Genomic DNA, 25278 nt, shown 5'->3' with positions numbered 1-25278 from the left:
ACCAATGTCCAAGAGAATGCACTTTTGATGGTAGATCAAGAGGCATTTATTGAGAATAACAACAAACTGACAGAGTGACCACTGTCATTTCAGGGGCAGATTTGCTGAATCTGTAAGTTTCTGTCAGTTTCTCCTCCGAAAGCTGGAAAATATAAAACCGGCATGGGAATCTTTCCCATTTAATAGTGTGCAGCAACAGCCTTGAAGAAACACATTGGTTTGATGTACTTGTCATTATTATCAATAAATGCCTCTTAATCTACCATCAAAAGTGCATTCTCTTGGACTCCGGGCACTCCTTCTTTCTTATTATTCCAAGTGTATGTGTGGAAGCGATCTTAAAGCTGTGCCAGAAAGGCATCAGCCCAAACCCTAAGAGAATTTACCACCAGTATCCACTATTGGGCACAACTGACTGGAGGAACATCTCCCTACCCACCCACACAACCACCCACCCACCTACAACCAGTGACTGATCCAGTCAGTCCAACGCAGTCTTCAGCACAAACAAGTTTACAAAAAATAGGAAGTGATGGGAAATATCACAAACAGTGACAAGGATAACAATAAAAACATTTTTTTACAGCATCATCTGTAGAGGTCTGCGCCCCTATAGAGAGGATTTTCCAAACATTTCTGCCATTGACAGGTGTTACTAGGACAGGAAATAAGAGTAAATCGCCCCAACAGGGACAAACATAGCACCTAAAATCTGACAGATGTTCTGAATTCTCCTCACTCTTTCCAAAGTTACAAACAAAGACTCTGTTTTAAATGTGTTATCTGCACATTTCATTACTGGAGTCAGTTGAAGCTAGAATTCCTGTACAGTCAAGGCTTTCAACAGTATTACAATGATTGCTTCAGCACAAAAGCCAAATGGACATGGAATATCCAGATCAAATCAACCACAAGCAAGTTTGCAAAACATCTGATATTTTTCAGCTCCAACTGCATAAAACACAAGAGTACTTACTGAAGAGGGTAAACCTGGAGGAACTTTCCTTACTTTCTTTGCTTGCACCTCGGCTGAACAGAAAAAAATAGAACAGTTTTAACTAGAAGCAGTCATCATCAACATCATCATCACAGTTTGTTCAGTTTCAAAGAGCTGCATTCATAAAAGATTCCAAAGCCATAATGATAGAAACCAGAAAAAGGGTGAGAACTCGCCCACAACAACAACTTACAAACCTGTTTACGTTGTGAAAAAAAGGCTGATTTGTGAGAGGCTGTTGTGGGTTAAAGGACAAATCCACTCAAATTGATGGTTCCTGACAGGTATTAATCATATTCTGACTTCTAATATCAGTGATTCCAGAAGTGAAATCTCTGTACCTGAATTCTCAGTTCTGCCTAATTGCCATGAGCAATGACAAAACCAAATGATGGGATCATTATCTGCTGATAAAATTCTTTAGCATAAACAACAGCCTATCACAACCTTTTCACACAGGATCCCTTGAAAACACTTTCCAGGCTCAGGGAGCCCCTGCCAAAAATTAATATATCTACAACCCTGGATACATTAGCATGATGGTCATTGGGAAGATTTGCCATCTTACCGAGAGTAAAAAGATCAGTGGTGTCAGTGGGAATTTTTCTGAGCGGCAGAAACTGCTTAAGGAACCCTTAGCAACCTCTGGGGGAACCCTAGGGTTCCATGGAACCCTTGTTGAGAAAACCTGATATAGAATATTCAAATAATCAATGATCCTTGCTGAAAGAGAGGGTCATATCATATTGTGCTTTGTGGAAGAGTTATAAACTAAATAAAATAATCTCACCACCAAAGTCTCCAAAAAATGGCTAGTGGGCAACTATGCTAACAGGCACCAACCTAATATTGAAACATGGGTTTTGGGTGGGCTTAACCATAAGTAAAAAGTGACTGCCTAATACTGTTTGCAGTCATAAATGTACACCACCCACACACATTGCCTGGTGGCTAAGATATACACTGTTAAAGTCTTTAACAGGCAAGGCCCCATCTTCTCCCATGTTATTTTGACAATGTTTTATATGTTTTACGTATTTGCAATATCTGTATTAAGGCCTGGGTTGACAGGCTTTTTTTGCATCAAACAGGTTTTGCATTTCACTACAAGTCAATGGCAGTACAAAAATCCACATAAAGCAGGTCAAATACAAATCAAAAAGAGGTCATAAAAAAAGTTCACAATAAATATATTCCAAAAGAAAGTGGATCTCATATACAGAGGAAGAAAGAAGAATCCACATAGTATAGTACTTTCCCAATAGGGTTATTAAAAAAAAAAAGTAAAATACTCACAAGCGAAGGATTACAAATTAGGCATCAAAACTAACAAACGACGCCTGTTCGGGTCGGCGTGATGATGTCACCCTGTAGCTCTGCCTGCTTACCTGTCTTCCTCTGTATATGAGAGCTGCTTCTAGTGTATATGGCCATTAATAACCTGCACAGGGGAGAGAGCCATCCTTCCATTTGTGGGCAGCATAAAGGCCATATTAGACCTCCTGTGTACTGAGGTCTTATTTTCTGGCAAGCTGCATTATGTGGTGGTGGCCAGAAGCACTGGAATCGGTGAAGGTGGAGAAAGGATTAAAAGTTCACAATTAGCTCTTTTTTTTTTAATTTTCTTATTGTGGACTTTTTTTTATAATTCACAGTTGTTGGAATGATGTAATATATATGAATATTTAATGGATCCTTAACAGCGCAACGCATTGTTTGTTCATATTAAGAGTAGATGTTGGGGTATTCGGATATTTGTGAGTGCTCTTGTTATCACTTGCTTTATCAGTATTGATTAGCACTATGTGTGGTTCACTTTCGATATATGTAGCTCCTGTATTACAATACTCCGCTATCCCTCTAATATAAGGTGCAGACAATGACAGTGATGGCACTAATACTTAAAGACTTTACTGCAGGGAAAGTGTAGTTCTGGAAAGGAGGCAACGGCCACTGGAAGTGGAGACAGTGGCTAGCTGAGAAAGTCTCCATGCCTTTGTTATCCTGCCTGTCTCCATGGGTCTCATGGTTTATCTGAGAGTGTAACTAGATACTATTACTGAGCAGAAAATAATAATACACACCCATTGAGCTGCTATGAAAAGGCCTCCTCCTGGAGTTATTGCTTGAATAATGATAGTACTGTGAGCCAGGCTTTGTGGGTGAAAGAGCCCCTGAATTGCCAATGTCCATTTCACCTCCGAGAAGGCTTTGCTGAAAAACAATGGAAGTAAAGCACATTTAATCTCATAAAGAGAGCATAAACAAACAACCAAAAACAAAGCAACTAAAAACAGTTTAATATAAGCCAAAATGTAATAATACTATATATTTTTCTTCACAGACAATATAAAATATAACGTGCTTTCTTTCACTAGTAGTTAGTCCACTTGTGATCCTCGGAGAAAAAAAGAGCAAATATGCCAGGCATGGATAAATGTCCCCATAACACAACAAAAGGTTCATGAATGGATTCCCCTTGGCTACAACTGGGGATCATACTATATAATAACAACATAATTTATTTATTTTAGCAAACATTTTTTTTTTATATTTCAAATATTTTAATGTCCAGCATGCCAGGAGTTTTTTTTTCATGCATTGATGTAACATATCATAAGAGCTAAGTTTGCTGTCATATTTTTTTTTTTCTATTGTAGGATTTTTTTTTTCATCTAGTTAAAAATTTAAGCCATACGAGGGCGTGTAATTTCTTGACTTGATATTATAACCAGAATGTAAGAGTTATATAAAAAAAAAAAAAAGTTAAATAAGCAGATAAAACAGTCGATATAAATAATAATAAGGATTAACCAAATACAATAATATATACACCCACACATAATATATGAATTGCTAATCCTCATAATACTCATCAATAATAATGGTAGCATGGCCATAAATACACTCATAAGGAGAAGAATGGTAACATGGCCATAAATACACCCATCAGGAGAAGAATGGTAACATGGCCATAAATACAACCACCATAAGTCAAGAGGTTATAAGCCCTCCATATGAATTACATTTTCAAACTGATAAAAAAAATAAACCCTACAATAAAAGTACAAATAAAGATGTAAGTTAAAAAAAAATATTATTATTACATCAGTATGGCAAGTCAAAGAAAACATTCCCACCATTGCAGTAAAATGTGTATAGCAAGGCACCGTGCCTCGACAAAATTGTCGGTGTTGTCAACAGGGTAAAAACTTCAATAAAGCTAATAAGTCAACGTTAATCACAACAGCACAAATCTATTTACTATTTGCAATAGACTACATTGAAACTTACCCATAACACACAAGTCCCTTGATTACACCTAGCAGCGAATACATTGTTCTTTTAATTGTTCTCACATGGAATTAAGCAGGTGTAGATCTCTCCTCGTTTATATTAAGAACAAATTTATCATTTATGAAAAAAATAAAAAATTAGGAAAATTTAAAATTAAGTGCAGAGGAAAAAAAATCTAACTTTATCTGTACTTGTAATCAACTTTTTACCGAGTGAACTAATTACTGTACTTGATAAAGTACAGAATGTGTTTTGCCTAATCTATATTCTAATCACCATGTCACTCACAACAGACTTAGTAATGCTTCACTAACGCAGTATTCACATGCAAAATACCCTAAATGGGCCAATTATGACTGTTCTGCTCTTCTCCAGTTAACCCACTGAGGACTGAAAAAATTCACAAGCCACTCCACCACTAAAACAAAGAGCCCTTGTTTTAAAGGATTCCTAAATAGCTCAACAAAGGGGCACGTCTTCATCTAGGGAGCAGTTGGTCCAATATTACACGTGAGATGGAAACAGAAGAAATGGGAATATTCCGCTTCTAGGGCAAGGTTTAGAACTTTCCAAATTAAGTGCATTATGTGACACTAAACTACCAATGAGGGGTCTCAGTGCAAATTTTGTAAAATTTTGAAGATGGAGACTGTTATACAAATAATTTTTTTCTGGTCCACAAAAAAAAAAAATTAATTTAGAAAACTAACTAAACATAAAAGAGAGGACTGCTCATATCCCATGCAAAAGCTTTTGTGAAACTCTTGGGCTATTATATATATATATATATATATATATATATATGTATATATATATAATGTAATAATGAATAAATAAATGAATGGATATAAGAAAATGACAAATGTTCACTTACAGAATATTAATCATTTTCAAACTATTTGATTTGCCTACATTGACACTGAACTCCAGGCAAACAACTTCAACACAGCTGCAGGAGAACTGTCTTAACTGCAAACTGATTTTTATTTTTGCCCATCCAGCCCTGGGATTTAAAAAGCTCTGTCAAACAGCACAGCCAAGCTGGTGACCTTTTTCCTACAACCATTAAGTAATACAATTGTTAGCAACTTCTTTTAGAGAGCTGGGTATTTCCAGCAAATAGCTCCCTTACTAACTTGAAGTCAGATCTTTGACCCCAAACAGTAAAAGAACAAAGAGGGTCGGTCCAGCTTTAGCAGTAGAGTCTGGACCATGTACCCACCTGGACCATGCACCCAGCAGGCCCCCAGTTATTGATGGAGTAGTAGAGGTCTTATTTCCCGGCTTTGATCATCACTACCCTGTCTCTGCAAATTGCACATCCCAGACTCACTCTTTTTTTTATATCTGGAAAGCGGGCCCAAGACACAAGTATATTGAGGCCCACAATAAGGCCTTGGGACATGCAGAAAGTCCCAGATGAGATGTTCCTCTCATTCAGAACATACGGATAATCCTATTCCAAGGCCCCTCTCCTTGGAATCGTAAAAAGTGAGGTGGTCTCTTGACGTTGCCCCTCCCAGGAGGGAAACAGGAATCGGGAAGTTCCTCACATCTAGAACACATGGATAATCAAGGACACTCTCCTTTGAAATTCCCACTGGAAGTGCAAGAACTGAGGCAGTCTCTTGACGCAGGAATCAGGATGTTCCTTCCAACCAAAACATACGGATAATGAGGGCCCCACTCCAAGGCTGCTCAGCTTTAAACTTCCCGCTGAAACCTTGAGAACTGAGGAAGTCTCTTGACATTGCCCCTCCCAGGAGGTACACAGGACTCAGGCAACCTGACTGGATATTGTAAGCAGCAGCAGTAGACTGATAGGGTCATATATCTGCTATCTTCTATTGTCAGCATGTTACTTGTTAGCACATGTGCATGCAGCTAAGAATGACTGGCTCAGAGTATTGCCCCTCCTTTTCCCAGTCTGAGCTCTACTGTACAAGGGGTTACAAATCCCTGGTACCAAGTCAAAGTAAAATGTTCAGCAAAGGTACAAAATAGAAACATTCTGTTGGATACAGAGATGGTTTACACATTGTTATATCTATCTGTACACATATAACATTTTAAAACAGCACAAAACACAAGATTTTTGTACAACACAGATCTTAATTTTGATTCCAACTTAAGTATTTCCCAGAATATAAATATATTTTTTAGAACAGAACTAAGATACTGGAACATCCCTAAATGTTCATAGAACTATGTTGACTCCCCCAAATGTTACAACTATTCAGAATAAAATAACAGAACTGTAGGGTGAATATAGATTTATCATTTTCTTTTGGGACACAATATTTGGCAAATTGTAACATTGCATGCTTTGGCAATCCCCCTCCTTTGGAGCAGTTGTGTGACTTTTAGCAAGTCAGAAAGGCAACATTGATAACTGAATTCAAGTCACTGCAAACAAAATATTGTGCTCCTTTCTAAAACCCTCATATAGGGGACATTGCTTTTAAAACAAATTTGATTCAACAGTCACTTCAATATCTTGTATTATGCAAATCTACATAATGTTGGAAACAGGGGCGAACTGACAACTCATGGGGCCCCGGGCAATAGGGGATCATAGGGGCCCTGTGTCCTTGCCCAAACTCAAAAAAGCCTATGAAAAACGTACCAGGGGCATCTCATGGAGCCCCTTACTGACCCCGGGCCCTCGGGCAGTGCCCAAGTTTCCAAATGGTCAGTCTGCCCCTGGTTGGAAAGCAGATTTGTAATTCCATGTCATTAAAGAAAAACTCCAGTCTTTTCAAACATATTTTTAAATAAAAAAAATAAACACACTGAATTTTTGGGAATTCTTATTCATCCCCCATTCCTCTAGATCAGAGGTCTCCAAACTATGGCCCTCCAGTTGTTGAAGTACTACAAGTCCCATCACGCCTCTGCCTCTGGGAGTCTTGCTTGTGCCTGTCAGAGTCTTCCAGGGCCTCATGCGACTTGCAGTTCCTCAACACCTGGAGGGCCATAGTTTGGAGACCCCTGCTCTAGTTAACAGAAATAACATACAGCTTGAGGTTACATTACAGGACCAAACAGAATAAGGCTTTGCTGGCATTTCGTTATGCCTGGTACACTCAGCGAGGTGAACAAAAAAAACAAAAAACGAGAGATCGCTGTACTAAATAAGCAATGTTAGTGCAGCGATCTCACCCACTGTTTACCCCCCCCCCCCCCCCCCACCACAACAGAGTAATGGCTGTGAGTGCTGATCTGCTTTTGTCGGAAGGACAGCTGTACACATGTTTCATATGACTGCCAGTTGATATTTGGACCGTGTGTATCCATCTTAAGATGTACTGCATGAAACTTCCCATTTAGCACTGCCTTTGAAGGATTTCAGTGACTGCTTAGACATTGCCTAATCCCAATATATATATAAAAGACGAAATAAAGATCAGCAGTAAGGGCTCGTTCACACCTGCGGTCACTTTCAGTAGGCTGATGCATTGTAATGATGCATAACATGTTCTGCTTTTTTCAGCACACACTAGTGCACTCACCAATGCCGACAAGTGGTGAGAACCAATGGTTGAGACTGCTCTGGAAGAGGCTGCCTGATGTATATGGCATGAATGGGAAGACCAAGCCAATGCATCTGTACTAGCATTTATGTATTCCACACATTTGTCACTTTGCACTTTTGTTTGCGTTTCTTTTCACTTGGATGGAGGGTGTGGGTCCTTGGGCCTACGATGAAGTCTAGAGGGAGGATGCATGGCCATTCGTTTCCTTCCTCCCCTGAACCGGGTGGGGGTCGCCCTTCTGGAGAGCCCCTTACCCAGTACTCGGTGGTCAGCTTCCACTGACCATGAGGAGAGGGGTCTGCCGGGCCCTTTAGCTAGGTGGACCAAATGTGAGCTCTGCCACTGCCAGGTGTCTTTCTCCCTGGGGGATCAGGGTAAGGTCCAACTTCTTTGGGAGATGGACTAGAGACACACCTTTAAGTGCATTATTTGTGTGTGTTTTTCACATGCACTTTTTTGTTCACTTACAGGTGTTTTGTTCTATGTGGTGCTTATGCTTAGCTAGGAGGGAACTGTTAGTTCAAATTCTGCATTATTCAGCAGAATAATGCAGATACATTCTAAATTATTGGTAGGGATTTTCTGCCCTCGGCACATACTTCTTCACTTTATTGAAGTGATAAAACTGAAGCATTAAAGGAAAACTGTATAGAGCAAAATATGTAGGATTTCACTGCTGACTTTCTGTCTGAATCTTGAGGTCTGCCCACCTGAGATAATTCTCATGCTACCTACTGCCCAATAGAAAATCAAACAGGGAAATACCCTTTCCAGTCTGGAACTGAATTTGTCTCAAAAGTGACTTTCTGCATCTGAGGATGAGTTCATGTAGCATTAGCCTCAGCTTGGCTCTTACATTCCCCCGGCTGACCCCTGGTTTGACATCACCTGGTCTGAAATTATATACCCAAATATAGAGAATAATACCATTTTTCTCCCATTTGTAATTTGTTATAAAGTTTTCTTTTTTTCTTTTCATTTTTATAAAAAGTCCGCTTTAAATGAAGAGCTAAGTGTTCCGAAATCGCTCCCAATTCCAGAACTTGGATTGACAATTCTCTCACACAACAGCTTTTTTTTTTTTTCACCGCTCCTGGAAATTATAGTCTGGTGTCACATATTTACCAGAGATCTACAGAGAAAGCTGTAATCATCCACAGCCCCATGGCTGTCACTGCTCAGCCTGACAACTAATAAGGTAGAGAGATTTGGTAGCTGGCCAAGTGGTGACAAGTAGGGAAAACTAGCTGAAGACTGCTGTTCTTCCAGCTCATGAGAAGATACAACCTGATCTAATGTGCATGAACAGGGCCACACTTGCCAATAATAACATTCTTTGCAAGGGTGCAGATGTGCTGGACACACTGGGCAGATGTACAGGCAGTCGGTTCCCAATGACAGCAGGCGGGACTACACTTAGCCAAGCCTGCTATGTACATGGAGATGATGCAGAGTTTTCCACCAGCTACAACATTATAGTAAAAGGGGTAAGACTTGGCAAAAAAAGGACAGAGCTTTGTGCTATAAACCCTCTCCATATGTATGGCACTATCATAACAGGGGTAGGGCTTGGCAAGAAGGAACAAAGCTTTGTGTCATAATCCCTGTCCATATGTATCAAATGTCTTTTGACATTTGTAGCACATGAGCCTTTCAAACATCTCCCAGAACTCATTTCTGCAAGCTAACTCAGAAAACCTTACTATAAATGACCTCTACTAGTCAGGTTACAATCTGGTCTTTTGTTGGTATTCTAAAATAGGTGAACACCCAGATTGGGTCATATATATTTATCAATAGTATTTATCAAACATACGACCATCTGTTCACCAACTGAAGCTCCGCAGAGGATGGGTGATGCAACAGGACAATGACCCAAAGCATACAAGTAATTCAACAAAACAATGGCTGCAACAGCACAGAATACGCCTTCTGGAGTGGCCCAGTCAGAGTCCTGACCTCATCCCGATTGAAATGCTGTGGCATGACCTTAAGAGAGCGATTCACACCAGACATCCCAAGAATATTGCTACACTGAAACAGTTTTGTGAAGAGGAGTGGTCCAAAATTACTCCAGATCACTGTGCAGGTCTGATCTGCAACTACAGGAAACGTTTGGTTGAGGTTATTGCTGCCAAAGGAGGGTCAACCAGTTATTAAGTCCAAAGGTTCACATACTTTTTCCTCCCTGCACTGTGAATGTTTACATGTTATGTGCAATTAAACCATGGCAACATCTAATGTTTGTGTAGTATTATGTTCAGCAGACTGTGTTCTTCTATTGTTGTGACTTAGATGACGTTCAGAGCACATTTTATGCCCAATTCATGCAAAACTCCACGTAATCCCAAGGGGTTCACATACTTTTTGTTGCAACTGTACATCAATGTCTTTTCTTAACACCAACTTGGACCTTAATGACTAAGCCTGTGGGCGGGTGCAATGCGTTAGAGGGGAGTTATGGGGGGAGATGAGCTGAAGCCTAACTAGGATAAACATTGGTGTGTGGCTTTGCAATTTCATTGTTAACCTACTTGGACATGTTTATATAACAATGGTTTCTCTGATGCTGACAGACACTAGGGTCATTCACTAAACTTGGCTGAGATTCAAGCTTTAAGTTCTCTTTTTTTAGTTTGGATATTGTAGGGCATGACTAAACTGGTTAGTTTTTTTCCTGCCTTTGGGGAGATTTTCCTTCACTTCCTGTGTTGATGACACAGCAGAAGATGTGAAGACCTCTCTCTTATGACAAGTGACAAAAAAACCTTTCTTAGATAGCTTCTTTTTCATGTAAACATTGCTATCTATCTATCTATCTATCTATCTATCTATCTATCTATCTATCTATCTATCTATCATATATACTGTATCTATACACACCAATTTGGGCACTAATATAGCTGGCAGTAGGACAACTTTATAGAGGTGCCTTTGCATGGCGTGGCTTAACAAATATCTGCAAATGTAAAAAACTCTTTTTTTTAACCTAATTGTTAGAAACTGTTTATAGTTAAAGTATATCTAAAAGCCATTTTTAAATCTTTGGTACAGTTTGGAATGGATACAACCATTGTCATGTTTTTTTGCCATCTGTGTAGAAGAGATTTGCCTTGAATGTGCATGCCATGATTGTATCAAAATATTTCCCCAATTGTCGACATACAGTATTATTGCTTGTTAACAACATAAATGGTCCATTTTTCGACGATTAATGCAAATGATATAAAGATTTTTTGACCTTTGTGAATTCTCCCATCGCCAACTGTATTTAAAAGAAAGGTCTTTATTTTCATTGCTTGTACTTCCGAGCAGGGGCGGACTGACCATTTGGAAACTCGGGCACTGCCCGAGGGCCTGGGGTCAGTGGGGGGCCCCATGAGATGCCCCTGGTACCTTTTTCATAGGCTTTTTTGAGTTTGGGCAAGGACACAGGGGCCCAATGATCCCCTATTTCCCAGGGGCCCCATGAGTTGTCAGTCCGCCCCTGCTTCTGAGGTTATATTTTTACACACGCATGCCCTGTAGATCTTTTCAAACTGTTTTAGATCTATGCCACTACTGTTTGAAAACAATTATCGTTTTGGCTCAAAAAAATCTGACATGACGGCTAGTTTTTTTGCCATGAAACCAATGCATTTTGATAACTGAAATGAGCCCACTAAGTCGAATGATCGAGTGTATCAAACAATTTTCTAACAGTGTATGGTCAGCATAAGACCGTTGTCACCAGAACAGGTGTCCTCATTAGAAGACAATGGTTACCTGGACAAACAGGGAAACCTCCCCAGCAGTGATACAGTCAGTAATACAAAATGGCAGTGGTTCTAACCCTTCTACCTAGGGAAAAAGCTGATCTGGCAATGTTGAAAACCCTTCCCAATCTCTATTGTTCCCTCAAGATAGCAAAATCCATCACTGTCTACCAGTGCTGCTCATCACCAGAATCCTTTTCTGAGAATGCACTTGAAAAGAAACGTTTGAACAGATTGTTCATGTTCTCAGACCTGTCCCTTCAACCTAGTACCTCAAGCCAGTTGAACATCAGTCAACCTTCATAGATCTATGTGTAGTCTTACGAGGGAAAGGCAGGTCAAAATACCCAGCATGCATATCTGATCAATTAGAAAGAAGCCTGCTTTGACCATTCTTGAGCATAGATCAGCAGGCCTGAAAGAGGAAGAACAACCTAATACCAACACACACAGCTGGACTCTGCCTTTACACACAGGGTTGAAGGGCATTACACTTGTGTTTCACGCAAAGCCACATACTGTTCCTATGCATGGATGCCAGTCCTAGAGCTTTCCTTTACATCCTGTTGTGTTCACTGCAAACATTAACCCCTTCATGCCTGGAGCACTCTCACATAGGCCTATGTTTTCCATGGTCCAGACAAAAGCTCCAGAAGCCCAACTGACCACCCAAGGCCCTTGACACAAGCCTCTGCTACCACCCACTCCACAACCAACCAGCTTTGTACCAGTAAAAGTACATTACTCCTTACCCAGGCATTGGTTGTATCCAACACATTAATCCCAGTAAAACACCACACAAAGGTTTCTTATTGCACACGCAATTTCTTTACTGTCAGCAATGTAGTTAACCACACAATTTAATAGTAACAACTTTTCCAGAAAATGGCAAGGCAGGTCAATTCCACAGATCACATCACTGAATCCTGATGAATAGAAGGCAGGCTTTGTGATACTCACGGCTGAGGTTAGGTCCAATCTCTAACTCCCAGTAAACATAAGGGCAAAGTTCTCTGTAGCCCCTCCCTGAAGGGGACAGCATCCCCAAGAAACCTCTCTGGCATCCTTTCATTGTAACTCCAGGCAGAGGTTTTTACCTCTCCTTCCACTTTAAAGGGTAACCGTGATGTCACACTCTACTGCTAAGGAGGAGCTAAAACTAAAGGGACTTAACACCTGCTTACAGGTCTGTATCTGCTAAAAATGTTTTTAGTTTTAAAAAACAAAAACCAATACAACCACTACAAGGACTGGTAAGCTACAATATTACATTTTTGTTGTTGTTGAGTTATCCTTTAAATGTGCATCAAGAAATATTTTATACTAATAATAAAAAAAATAATATGGAGTAACAGTGTATATACACTATATTACCAAAGTATTGGGACGCCTCCCTTTACACGCACACAAATTTTAATGGCATCCCATTCTAAGTCTGTAGAGTTCAACATTGACTTGGCCCACCCTTTGCGGATTGCCAGACCGAGAAGTGTGATTGCTAACTCCAGTGAACACATCTCCACTGCTCTAGAGTCCAGTGGTGGCGTGCTTTGCACCACTGCATCCGACTCTGCATTTGGTTATATAAGGCTTGGATGCAGCTGCTCAGCCATGGAAACTCATTCCATGAAGTTCTCTACACACTGTTGTTGTGCTAATCTGAAGGCCACATGAAGTTTGAAGGTCTTTAGCTATTGACTCTGCAGACAGTTGGCGACTTCTGCACACTGTGTGCTTCAGCATGTACTGATCCCGCTCTGTCATTTTACGTGGCCTACTACGTGGTGACTGAATTTCTGGTTTTCCCAGTTGCTTCCACTTTGTTATAATACCACTAACAGTTGACCGTGGAATATTTAGTAGAAAGGAAATGTCACGGATGAACTGTTTGCACAGGTAGCAACCTATCACGGTACCATGCTTGAATTCACTGAGCTCCTGAGCACGACCCATTTTTAAACAAATGTTTCTAGAAGCATTCTGCATGCCTAGGTGCCTGATTTTATACACCTGTGGCCATGGAGGTGATTTGAACACCTGAATCCAATGATTTGGAGGGGTGTCACAATACTTTTGGCAATGTAGTGTATGTGTAAACTGTAGGCTGGAAAGCTGTAGCTGTCAAACAGAATAAAGAGAAGCACTTTTGTCAATCTATTAAAAAATGGCTGCCCTTTACTTTGTGTCTGGAAATCTTGCTAAAATTACTTTTTATAATGAAATGTTCACACACAAAAGAAACATGAGCCAAATTAGGTGATTATGGAAGCATGGGGAAACAATATTTTACCAATGAATGCTCTGAAAATTTTCTAGCAATACTGGCCAACTCTTCCTGAGGTGGGATTTTCTGGGTCAATCGGCATTGCTTTGTTATGAGTTAAGATGGTCCTGACCTGGTAGCCTCCTCCCCACCAATATAATGATCTAGTCTACAACAGGGATGTTGAGTTACGTGTAATTTCTCCTAGGACCCAGCTGCCAGCTTGCAATTGTTTTTAAACCTTGGGATCCTCAGAGTTCTTTCCCCTCTTTGGAAACTCATTTGTGGTTGTGACTCACAGGTGGCAGCACTTAGACTCTGTACCCAATAATAATCAGTTCTGATACATTTTTGAGTTGTTTTTCTGATTAATGCTAATATAAACTTTTCGTAACAGTAAACCATTGTAAAAGTAATCATATTGTCATGATGATGCAGTAGGCAGATTAGAAGTCCAACTTCACTTTGATTTTTGATTGACATACTTGTTCCAGTCTTAGCTTTCCTTCACCTTTCTTCTCTTCCTCCTATCATGTCCTTACTTCTCCCCCAATTGGTATGCATAGGATCTGGTTTGGGCACACTGCATAACAAACCAGACCTTTCCCTCCCGCTTTGCATAGTGTAATTGTGGGACCCAGCTGCCAGTTTGACAACCAAGTCCCGCTCAGTGTTTTAGGAGTGCTGGCAGCGGCATCTATGTCAATAGGCTTATATATTGTTACAAATGTTACAATGTATCGTTTAGAGCTTTTATTATGACGAAAGACCTGTCCTTATGTGTACATAATGTCAGATTCCTCAAACCTGAAGAGGCTCATTCACATAGCACCACATACTAAAGATCTAAATTTTAGCCCTAGCAGTGACTTGTGTTGACCCAGTGAGGACAACCACAGGTCACCGTACTAGTTGGAACAAGTCCTTATTGTCTAAAAAAAAATGTTTTCACAATTTAACAGCTTATTAAATCCACACCATTAAGCTTTGTAGCAGAAACATAATTTTAGGGGTGCATTTATAAATGTTTTCCACACAAGAGTAACACAACTTTCTTTCAGAATTCCCACATGACTAAAGCAACACTATCTTAACAACCGCTAGTGAGTCATGCCAACCTTGAATGAGCTACTCCAAGGTTAACCCCCCATCCCCCAAAACCCTGTTTGGTTTTCCAAATTTCAAAATATGGCAACCCTAATAAGCACAGATAGAGCCGAGAAAGTGAGAGAAGCCATCCACAGACCTCCACGTTGTATCAGAACACCATGGGTCATATTCCAAGTGGGGATGGCTAATGTACCTTCACTTGGGATATGCAGAACAAAATGTATGTCTACTTATTTTAAAGAGCTTGTAAATGGAACGCTACGCATTTAGTATTGTTCAGCCTACTTCTCACATCCCTAACTGCCTGCAATAAAGGGAGAGATAAAGCCTTCACAAACCATCAGCCTGCAAGATTCATTTACAACACCATTTGGGGATTGTGCTTAGCCAAATGAGTGCTCACAGGAAGCGGGATATTAACTCTATTAGCGCCTGTTGTGCACATGGCTGAGAACTATGCATTTAACCTGACCATGGCGTTCTTTACAGCATGACACCTTATGCACTGGCTACTAGTATATGGGTGATGGGGGTTGGTAAAAGGGAAACCATTTTTTTAAAACTCAAAAACACACTTGTTCATTATTTTAGAAAAGTCACATTTCATACTTGAATACAATTTTTAATTTTCTGTAGAGATAATTTTCACATCAAATTAACACTGCAATGTCTAGTCAGTTGAAATTTAAAGCAGACCTTGCATTACAATATGAGCTCCTGACATAATATTCAGGCATTCTCCTTTAAAAATCACCCAATGTTAGTAGTTTCAAAATGTACCTGCCCCTATCTTCCGCTTCACTGGGCATGATGTCACCATCCTTCTAGAAAGATTCCTGGGGAATGCAGAGCTGCCGCAATCTCACAATAAGATCCTCCAGTCTGTTTCAAGTGTTCCTCTCTAAGATTTCGGCAGTCCCGATGTCCCCAGGATGTAGCCGCAAGGAGTATGAGGTCATCCTTGGTTAGGCGCCGCAGGGAGAAGATAGGAAAACCATTTTTAAGCAAGAACTTATTTTTAGTAGAATGCTGACCTAATAATGTGTATCTAAATCCAAATTATTTTAATATTTTGGATAGACTTGAAAAGAGTTAAGCTGGCCATACATGGATAGAATATTGAATGAAAAAGTTGTATGAAAATTCTCAGAACATTCGAATGTCATTCAAAAGATTTAATTTGCTTTTAACATTTGATTTTGGAATAAATGGACTTGACGAACACCACATTCACTGTTAGAACATTTTGGAAAATGTTTTGATTCTGCTCAAATTTTCCCATCACTGCAGTTGAAAATGAACATAGATTCCACCTACTAATAATTAGAACGATGAACAAACTTTCTTAGAACCCTCATTTTCTCAGAATTTTAATACTACCAATCTGTGGCCAGCTTTAGAAGAAATAGTATAATTGTATACAGATGACATGGGTAACAGTACATGGGTTTTTATTCTATTTCCTATTCTATCTAAAACAAAAAAAAATCAGTTTTGAATTGGCAAAGAAATAATGTGTGTCAGATTCCCCCACTGGGGAGATTTTCCCTCTCTTCTTGTCCTAGTGACAACTATCACCAGAGCAGAACAAGAAGGGAGATTTTTCCAAAGTGAAAAAAGAGAGCAATGAAAACCTGAGAAAAGTTTTAACTATTATCCACTTGTAAAAAAAAGAGTTTCACATTGCAGTTTGCACCCAGATTGGAGAAACCCCCTTTATTTCCTGTCCCGGTGACAACTGACATCAGAGGAATAACAGAATAAATCTCCCATCAATAAAACCCTGGTATGGGTTCTAAACCTTCAAGTTGGACTAATAGTATTCCTTAAAGTGTTCTGAAGAGGAAATGTTTTTGTGATTTTTACTTTTTACAATGGAAGGAAGAAAGGGGAAGAGAATAGGGATAGGTGAGGAATAGGAATGAGAATCCAAAAGCAAAAAGAAGTTAAAATACTGAGCACAGACAGAAGTGCTTACGGTGGTCAGTTTTTATTTATTATTTAAAACCTTTATCCCAAAAGGAAAAAAAAAATGTTTCTTTAACTGCTTAAAAAGCGTTAGCTGGAGTTAGGTTTAAATTTGTAAGTCGCTTTTGTAAAGTCCATCTAAATCTTCTAGTGCAGATAGATAGGGAAAGATAGAGAGCCCAGGAAGTATGTTAATGGCATGATCACCTGGGGAAAATAAAGGTCACCACATCTAGGGATTTAGAAGCTGCATTGACATTTTTGGTTTAGGGTTTAGCTACACTGAAGGGAAGGAAATATAGAGAGGCGAGGGAAACAGTATGAGAAAGGAAAAGGAATAGAAGGGACGTTAGAGAGGGGAACAGAAATAGGACAGTTGCAGGAAAAAGTAAGAGTGGGGAAGTGAAAGTAAGAGAAAAGAAATAAAAAGGAAAAAAAATGGAGGGGAAAGGAAGAGGGAGAAAACAAGGAAGGAGAGGAAAAGTAAAAGAAGGGAACAAAAGTGTAAGAAGAAAATAAAGCTTTGGAGATTGTAAGGAAAAAGAAGGGAATGGGAAGTATAAGAGGAGAACAAAACATAAGAGAGGAGAAGGAAAAGTGAGAGAGAGGAAGAAAAAGTAAGAGTGGGGTTGGAAAGTTAGAGGGGAGAGAGAAAAGTAAGAGATGGAAGGGGAAAGTAAGAGAGGGGAAATGAAAGTAAGAGGGGGGAACAGAAAGTAAACTGGGGAATGAAAAGGAAGGTAAGAGAAGAGAAAGTAAGAAAAGGGAATGGAACGTATAAGAGGGGGAGGAAAAGTAACAGAGGAGAAAAAAATGTAAGAGAGGGGAAGGAAAGGTAAGAGAGTGGAAGGGAAAGTAAGAAAGGGGAATGGAAAAGAAGGGAAGTGGGGAAGGAAAGAGTAAGTAAGAGAGGGAAAGTAAGAGAGGGTAAATGACAGTGTGAGAGGGTAACAGAAAGTAAAGAGGGGAAAGAAAAGGAAGAAAATAGACGGGAACATATGAGAGAGAAAGTAAAAGAATGGAGGAGAGAGCAGTAGGGAAAGTGAGAGAGGAAAACAGAAAATAGATGAGTGTCAGGAAACGTAGGAGTGTGGAAGTGAAAGTAAGAAAAAGGAAAGGAAAAGGAAGGGAAGAAAAGTGAAAGGAAAGACAAAGGAGGGGAAAGGAAGACAGTAAATAAAGGAAGGAGAGGGAATATAAAAGAGGGGGATAGAAATTAGGAGAATGGAAGTAAAAGTAAGAGAGTCAGAAATGGAAAGTATAAGAAGGAAGTGTAAGAGAGGAGAAGAAAAAGTAAGAGAGGAGTAGAAAGAGTAAGGGGTGGGGGGTAAGAAAAAGTAAGAGAGAGAAGGAAAAGCAAAAGATGGGAAGTAAAAGGTAAGGTGGGGGGGAGGGGGGAGAAAACATAAGAGAGTGGTAAAAAAGAGAAGGGAATAGAAATTATAGGGGAATGGAAAGTAAAGATGAAAAAGATAAAAAAGGGATGAGAAGGGAAAGTAATAGAGGGGAAGGAAAGAAAGAGAAGGGGAAGTAGGAGAGGGGAAACAAAGAAAAGGAAAGGAAAGAAAGTGAGCATAAAAGAAGCGAGGAAAGAGAACAAAAAACAGAAAAAGAGAAAAGGGAACAAAAAAAGAAAAAGGAAAACAAGAAAATAAGAGAAAAGGGATGTAAGAAAGGGTAGAGAGAAGGTAAAGGAAGAAAGGGGGAAGGAAAGCAAAGTGATTGGGATGGGAAGAACAGTGGACTAAACGGGAACCTAAAGAAGGAGAGGGCTGGGAACTCATAATTAGGGGGTTATAGAGCGCTAAGCCCATTGAAGAGAAGAAAAACAAAAAAGTTTACATTCTTTTTTTTAACACAGTATTATCTAATGTAAAAATCATCTACAACACCAATGTTAAGGAGGACTAGCATTATTATACAAGTTACTTTGTCTGTAAAGTCTCAGTAGGATTCATATAGCGAGAAGCACAAATGGGTAAGGTTCCTGTGCTTACAGTGATAATAACAGTTATCGGACTGGATTATATAATGTTTCTAAGCTAAATATCTTCCAGCCCATCGCACCCTTAGAAATGTATACAAATACTGGCTTGCAGGAGCTGACACCAGCACATAATTTAAACAAAAAAGTAGTACATTCAGTACAAATTCTAATTGATAAGGGTAGACCCTAAATATTAGCATGCCTAAGTGAAGCTCAGCGACATTTGACTTTAATATCTTTGTAGTAATTTAAACAGTCAAGTATCAAGTAAACATAGGAATTTAGAGATCTCTTTAATTATCTGAGTAATTATTCCTATTGCTTATTATAAACCAATGTGCACCTGGTTTCCGAAATCTGATTTTTATTTTTTTTAGTTGCACTGACATAAAAAAATGTATCAGTGAATGATGAGCACAGGTTAAATATTTAATTTTTTCTGTTATGGTATACATGGGAGGGAACTGAAACAAAGGGGCAATTGCTGAATGTAGCAACCTAGTAGGTCAGTTCTATTTGAGATCATGATCTGTGGTCTCACGTATGCACAAAGTGCCACAATTACACAAAATGAATACTGTGATTCTGGCAAAACACTAAGAAAGTCTGTGAAAAGGAGTATGGGCTTTTGGCTCAATTTTTTTCTTCCCTAAAAATTGTTTCTATCTGCAGAATAAATCTATTAAGGTGTTCCGAAGTGTCGCTGCTCTGATAAGTCAGGATATGCCAGTTGGGTTGGATAAGCATTTGAAAGGGCTGTCCCATGAAATCATGGGAGCAGCACCAGGTTGATATTTTGAAAAGATAAATGTGTTTTTTTTTTATAGAAGTGCCAGGAGAAAGCGAATCCAGTGCATCATAGTAAAACGTCAAAGTAATGTCCTCCTTTTCTGAAGAATCCCTCTCTCACGTTGCCTTGATGATGTGGTGCCTACACAGCATTTACACTGGCTCCAGCTCCTTATGTTCAAGCTAATAGAGAACAAATATGAGGGTGCTTGGTCTACGCAGACAAGGCTCATAGTAAATAATGGATATCCATACCCCTTGTTTCATCCCTGCATATGTCAAGACCCAGCAAGTGAAGAAAAATACCTGTTGATCTCATGAAATGAAACCTGGGCTGACAACACACAGCAATTTTGAGGTGTCAGCCCTGCCTAGTGTCTTTGCTAAATTACTCAACCACTCTCAAATCTGTACAACATAAACTCTGTGCAGCACAGTGGCTAAATGGTTAGCACATCCACCTGGCAGTACTAGGGTCATTGGTTTGAATCCCAGCCACGGCATCTCCTGCCAGGAGCTTGCATGTTCTCCCTGTGCCTGCGTGGGTTTCCTCCGGGTACTCTGGTTTCCCCAAAATTCCAAAGACATACTGGTAGGTTAAATGGATCCTGTCTAAACTGGCCCTAGTATGTGTATGTATGGATGTGAGTTAGGGACCTTAGATTGTACACCCCTTGAGGATTAGGGACTGATGTGAATGTACAATATATATGTAAAGCGCTGCGTAAATTGACGGTGCTATACAGGTACCTGTAATAAATAAATATTTGTTCTGTAGTTCAAGATCAAAACTGAGAGGGCTGAATAGCTTCTATGAGATAACACAGGATGTGTGGTGACGAGTATGGAACAAAGCCCTGGGAGTCTCCGGAGCAGCCGGTCAGCAGGACCACAGCCATTTCTCCACCTGGCAGACCAAGACTGGTACCGATGATGGCAATATACACAGTGCAACATGCTTGTTTTAACCTTCCTTTGTGAGTGCACCTATTTTCATTCATTAAATGCCTTATTTTAATACTACAATCAGATGGTGCTTGTCCTCCCTTGTCCCTGATACATTTTTCAGAGCTGCCTCCTGCTCTATAGACTCAGCTGCCACAGAGTGGACTGTTTTATCATTGACCTATATGGTCTCTTGGACTAAATGATATAGTGGACTGGACACAATTACTCCCCCTTATTGCACCTATCCATATAATTGTTTACGGGTTCGTCATACAGATAATTAAATCTGCCCAAACTGAACCTGTATGAATGTAACTATGTATAAAATATCTATACCTCTTTAACTTAGTCCTAGGATGACTTTACAGAGTGGGGAGGCAAAATCATCCTCAAGCTGACTATGGAAGTCTAAGATTAGGCTTGTATTATATTTGTAAGAATTTCATTTTAATGTAAAGCTGCACTACAAACACACAATTTGGACTTGTGCTGATGGCTTTGAGTTTGTGTCGATTGCATTAGCAGGACATCAGAATTCAATGACTGGTCCAGTTCCTCCGAGGTTGACCTCCTTCTGACCTGTATTTGGGTATTTTTTAACACCTACTGGGATCTATTTAAAATTTTAAATTTTTTTCCTGGAGTTGGGCTATTGTACTTCTAGCCAGCAGATTATTAAAAACATACTAGGAGTTCCTAGAGTGCCCCTTTTTAAAAAAAACAAAAATACTTTATTGATAAATAGGCAAAGGCAAAGAGCAGGAGCTTGAGGTCCGTGGATGTAGCCATATTACATTGTCAGAATCCATACAAACGTTTAAGATTTGTCTCTATTTTTATTGCATGTACAGAGAACTCGCTTTAGCCTAAATCTGCTTTTTCCAGAATTTTCATTCATTTTATTAAACTAAATTCTAGGTGAGGTAAAAGACTGAAATGGAAATACATCTGAAATACATATGAAAGATCCTAGGAACGGTATGGCTCCTTCCAGCGGCCTGTGAGCGAACATTCACACATGAAAACCCACAGAGTTCACAATGTTCTCATTTATAACATCCACTTGTGTCAGCAGCTTCCAAATCTGCAGGCAGCTCAATGAATTCTGCTGAATGGGTAACAGAAGAAGGTGTCAGGCTCCCAAAACCTCACCACCATCAAATGCGCAGAAAAATGGGGACAAGGCTGTGTAGCAGAACATAAAAAGCAAGAAAAACTGCAAAAGGAATTTTATATAAAATGATACTAAATATAATTAGTATAACATTTTATTTCATCATTACTTTTTTATTTCATGCATTTATACAGCACAGGCAGCTTACAGTCTAATATCCCTACCACACTCATATATACCCTGAAATTCAGGAATGGTGCTGGCACAGATTACTGGTCCCCATTCCCAGAAGAACCTCTGGCCGGGGACAAATGATGGAAGACTTGGTTTGTAAAAAAAAAAAAAAAAAAAAGGCCAGTAGTAGAATGGAACAATAGAATGGGCATGGACTTGACATTTATTATTAATATTATTATTATTATTATTATTATTAATAATAATAATAATAAAACACAGCAGAGTTACTCAACCTGGGTTCCATGGATCCCAAGGGTTCCTCCAGAGGTTTCTAGGGGTTTCTTGAGCAATGAGAAATTTCTAAAAAATATATACTATATCACAATATGGTCTATTCAAATTCAGTAGGTGTACCCCACATAAGCAGCCAGCAGAATATTGCAAGTTACAATACATAAACAAAAATATATACAGAAAGTGCAGCTCTAAAACAAAACCCAACAGATATCCAACAGGTTCCCAGGAAACCACCAAGAGGAAAAAGATCCTTCACCAACATCAATCTCCCTGCATCTTACTAGATAACATTGACTATAAAAAAGAAAGGTCAATATGCGCTGTGTGCTTCCTGGAAGCGAACAATGGACTTGTATACAATCCTTAATGGTCCTGGTTTTCAATATGAAACATAATAGCGCACTGGAAAGTGCCATCTTAATGGTTTTAACTATTATATGATGTATGTGTATTACTGCATTTGAGGCATTACAAATTTGAAAATGAGTGCACTATGAGGGTTTTCTCTTCCTTTTAAACTGGATTATCCTCTATGAAGATAATACTTACTTAGGTATATCCATAAGTTTTATACTGAAGACCAGGATCCTTAAGGATTGTATACAAGTCCATTGTTTGCTTCCAGGAAGCACACAACGCATATTGACCTTTCTTTTTGGGAGTCAATATTATCTGGTAAGAGGCAGTGTGATTAGTGTTGGTCAAGGATCTTTTTCCTCTTGGTGGTTTCCCGGGAATCTGTCGGATATCTGTTGGGTCTTGATTGATGAACTTTTTCCATATACAAAAAACTTTGGATTGGACTTTTTAGTTATATTAAGAATGTTTCAAATAGTTTGTTTTAGCACTGCACTTTCTGTATATATTTTTAATGAGCAATGTCTGCCTCTCAGGTAAGTTCCCACTGAAACCATTGATCTTTTTAGCTATCTATAAGGCAGTAAATCTTCCCAATTACCAAAGTGTAAGGAGCATTTTTCCCACTGACCATCACACCAATGTATCATGAGATAAAGATATAGTAATTTTTAGCAGAAGTTCCCTGAGATCAGAAATTTATTTTATAGGGTTCTTCTGTGTTGAAAAGGTTCGGAAAGGCTGTTATACAGGATTTATATAGCACCAACAGTTTGTGCTGAGCTTTACAATCTAAAAAAAGACAGTACAGTTACAATACAATCAAATACAAGAGGGTTAAGAGGGCTCTTCTCATAAGAGCTTACAATCTAATAGAGTGGGGCAAGTGGTTATAACTGTGGGGATGAGCTGATGGAAGTGATAAAAGTTCAGTTAGTTGGAGGTGTGATAGGCTTCCCTGAAGAGGTGGGATTTCAGAGATCGTCTACAGGCAGTCAGAGTAGGAGATAGCGATAGGAGAGAGTTCCAAAGGATGGGAGAGGCTCTGGAGAAGTCCTGGAGACATGAATGGGAGAATGAGACAAGAGAGCTTGAGAGCAGGAGATCTTGAGAGTTGCGGAGAGGATGGCTTGGGTGATATTTGGAGACAAGATTGGTGATTTGCCTGGGGATGGGTTTTGTATATCCTAAGTGAACACTAAAGCACTGAGCTTAAAACAATTCCTGTGTTTTAGGCCTCATGCACAATGCTTTTACAGGCGTTTCATTATTCTTTCCAGCGTATAGCTATCTATGTTAGCGTAAGTGCTCATGCGCACATAGGCATTTACAGGCATATTAGAAGAGAAGACTTTACAGGCTGGAAAAAAAAACAAAAAAACATGAAAAGCTAGTTTAGGAGGAGAGCTGACAGGCAAAAAAAACACTGAACACATCTAAACGTTATATGCTCTTAGGTTCATTTCAGATTTAATGCATTCCATTGGTCAGAATAAATTAATATTCTGACCAATGAAATTCATTAACGCTCAAATGCTTGACACACCTAAATGCATCTAAACATGTCTAAGCACGTCTGCAATATGTGGCTTTCGGCGCCTTTTTAAGCAGCTTTTTTCCTGCCAGGAGCTCTGGTGTATACAGGAGAAGAGCAAACGCTCTGTGTGTGTATGAGGCCTTATTCTTTTTTTTTCCTCTATGCCTCTTACTAAATACCTCAAAATGTCTACTTTGCAAAAAGGGGTCATTTGGTGGATATCTGTACTGTCCTGACATTTTTGGGCTTCAAGAAATAAGATTGGCCGCCAGTACTTCAGGATTGATTAATTTTCAGATACATACCATAGTTTGGGGACTCCATAACTTTTTTACAGACTAAATAATAAATACTGATTTGGGTTATTTCCAAAGAAATGTAGCAGAATACATCTTGGCCTAAATGTATCAAGAATTATTTATTTGCTACATTTTATAACAGAAACAAAGAAAAATGTACTTTTTTCAACATTTTCGATCTTTATTTTGTTAATGTAGCAAAAAAATTAAAAACTCAGTGCAGATTAAATAGCACCAAAAGAAAGCTCTAGTTGTGTGAACAAAGTAATAAAAATTTAGTTTGGATACAGAGTTGCATGACCGCACAATTGTCATTCAAAGTGTGAGAGAGCTGAAAGCTGAAAACTGGCCTGGGCAGGAAGGGGTTAAAAGTGCCCTGTATGGAAATGGTTAAACACAGAGAGTGCAAGCAAACTCTATCTCTTGCAACTTCTTGTTGGGCCTTCAATGTAAATGAGACGTATGGCCAAAGCTATTTTGGCTATACTTCTCCTATAAATCACAGGAGTGCACTTTGTTCTGCACTCCTGTGACCAGTTTTCATTGACAGTGGGCTAAGCCTACTTTTGGCTGATGCCATTTAGCCAGTCCAGGCTCTGTAACACCTCTGACTTTAATGTTTGGATCCACCCAGATGCCTGAACTGGCAGCTGGCTCAGCTTCTCAGCATGCCACCTAGAGTCTGAGCCAGCCGCTTCCATCCCCTGTACAGCTCAGAGGAGCGCTGGCGGGGGTGGGGGGGGGGGGGGGCAGAGCAGAGAGCCAGAGATTGACAGTCACCACTCTCTGCACAGAGCGTACGGGAGAACTGAGCAATCAGCAGTCTTTGATCACTCAGTTCTCAACG

The 25278-nt window shown here is 39.5% G+C and overlaps 1 protein-coding gene across 12 annotated transcripts in view; it reads right to left on the bottom strand.

The window, feature by feature from the left end:
- Nucleotides 1-25278, bottom strand: part of TCF4 (transcription factor 4) — a 701501-nt gene that overhangs the window by 308180 nt on the left and 368043 nt on the right. For all 12 annotated transcript variants that reach the window (XM_089690079.1, XM_089690075.1, XM_089690078.1 and 9 more), the window contains 2 exons: nt 3082-3211; nt 977-1029 (listed from right to left, as the gene is read on the bottom strand). In XM_089690079.1, coding sequence (XP_089546205.1) covers nt 977-1029; nt 3082-3211 — 183 coding nt within the window. The remainder of the gene's footprint in view (nt 1-976; nt 1030-3081; nt 3212-25278) is intronic.

The sequence above is a fragment of the Staurois parvus genome, unplaced genomic scaffold (assembly GCF_062004578.1).
Source record: "Staurois parvus isolate SC_StPar_1 unplaced genomic scaffold, SC_StPar_1.0 ptg000513l, whole genome shotgun sequence".
Taxonomy (NCBI): domain Eukaryota; kingdom Metazoa; phylum Chordata; class Amphibia; order Anura; family Ranidae; genus Staurois; species Staurois parvus.
Note: the sequence above shows the minus strand (reverse complement) of the source record. Positions and strands in the feature narration are given on the sequence as shown.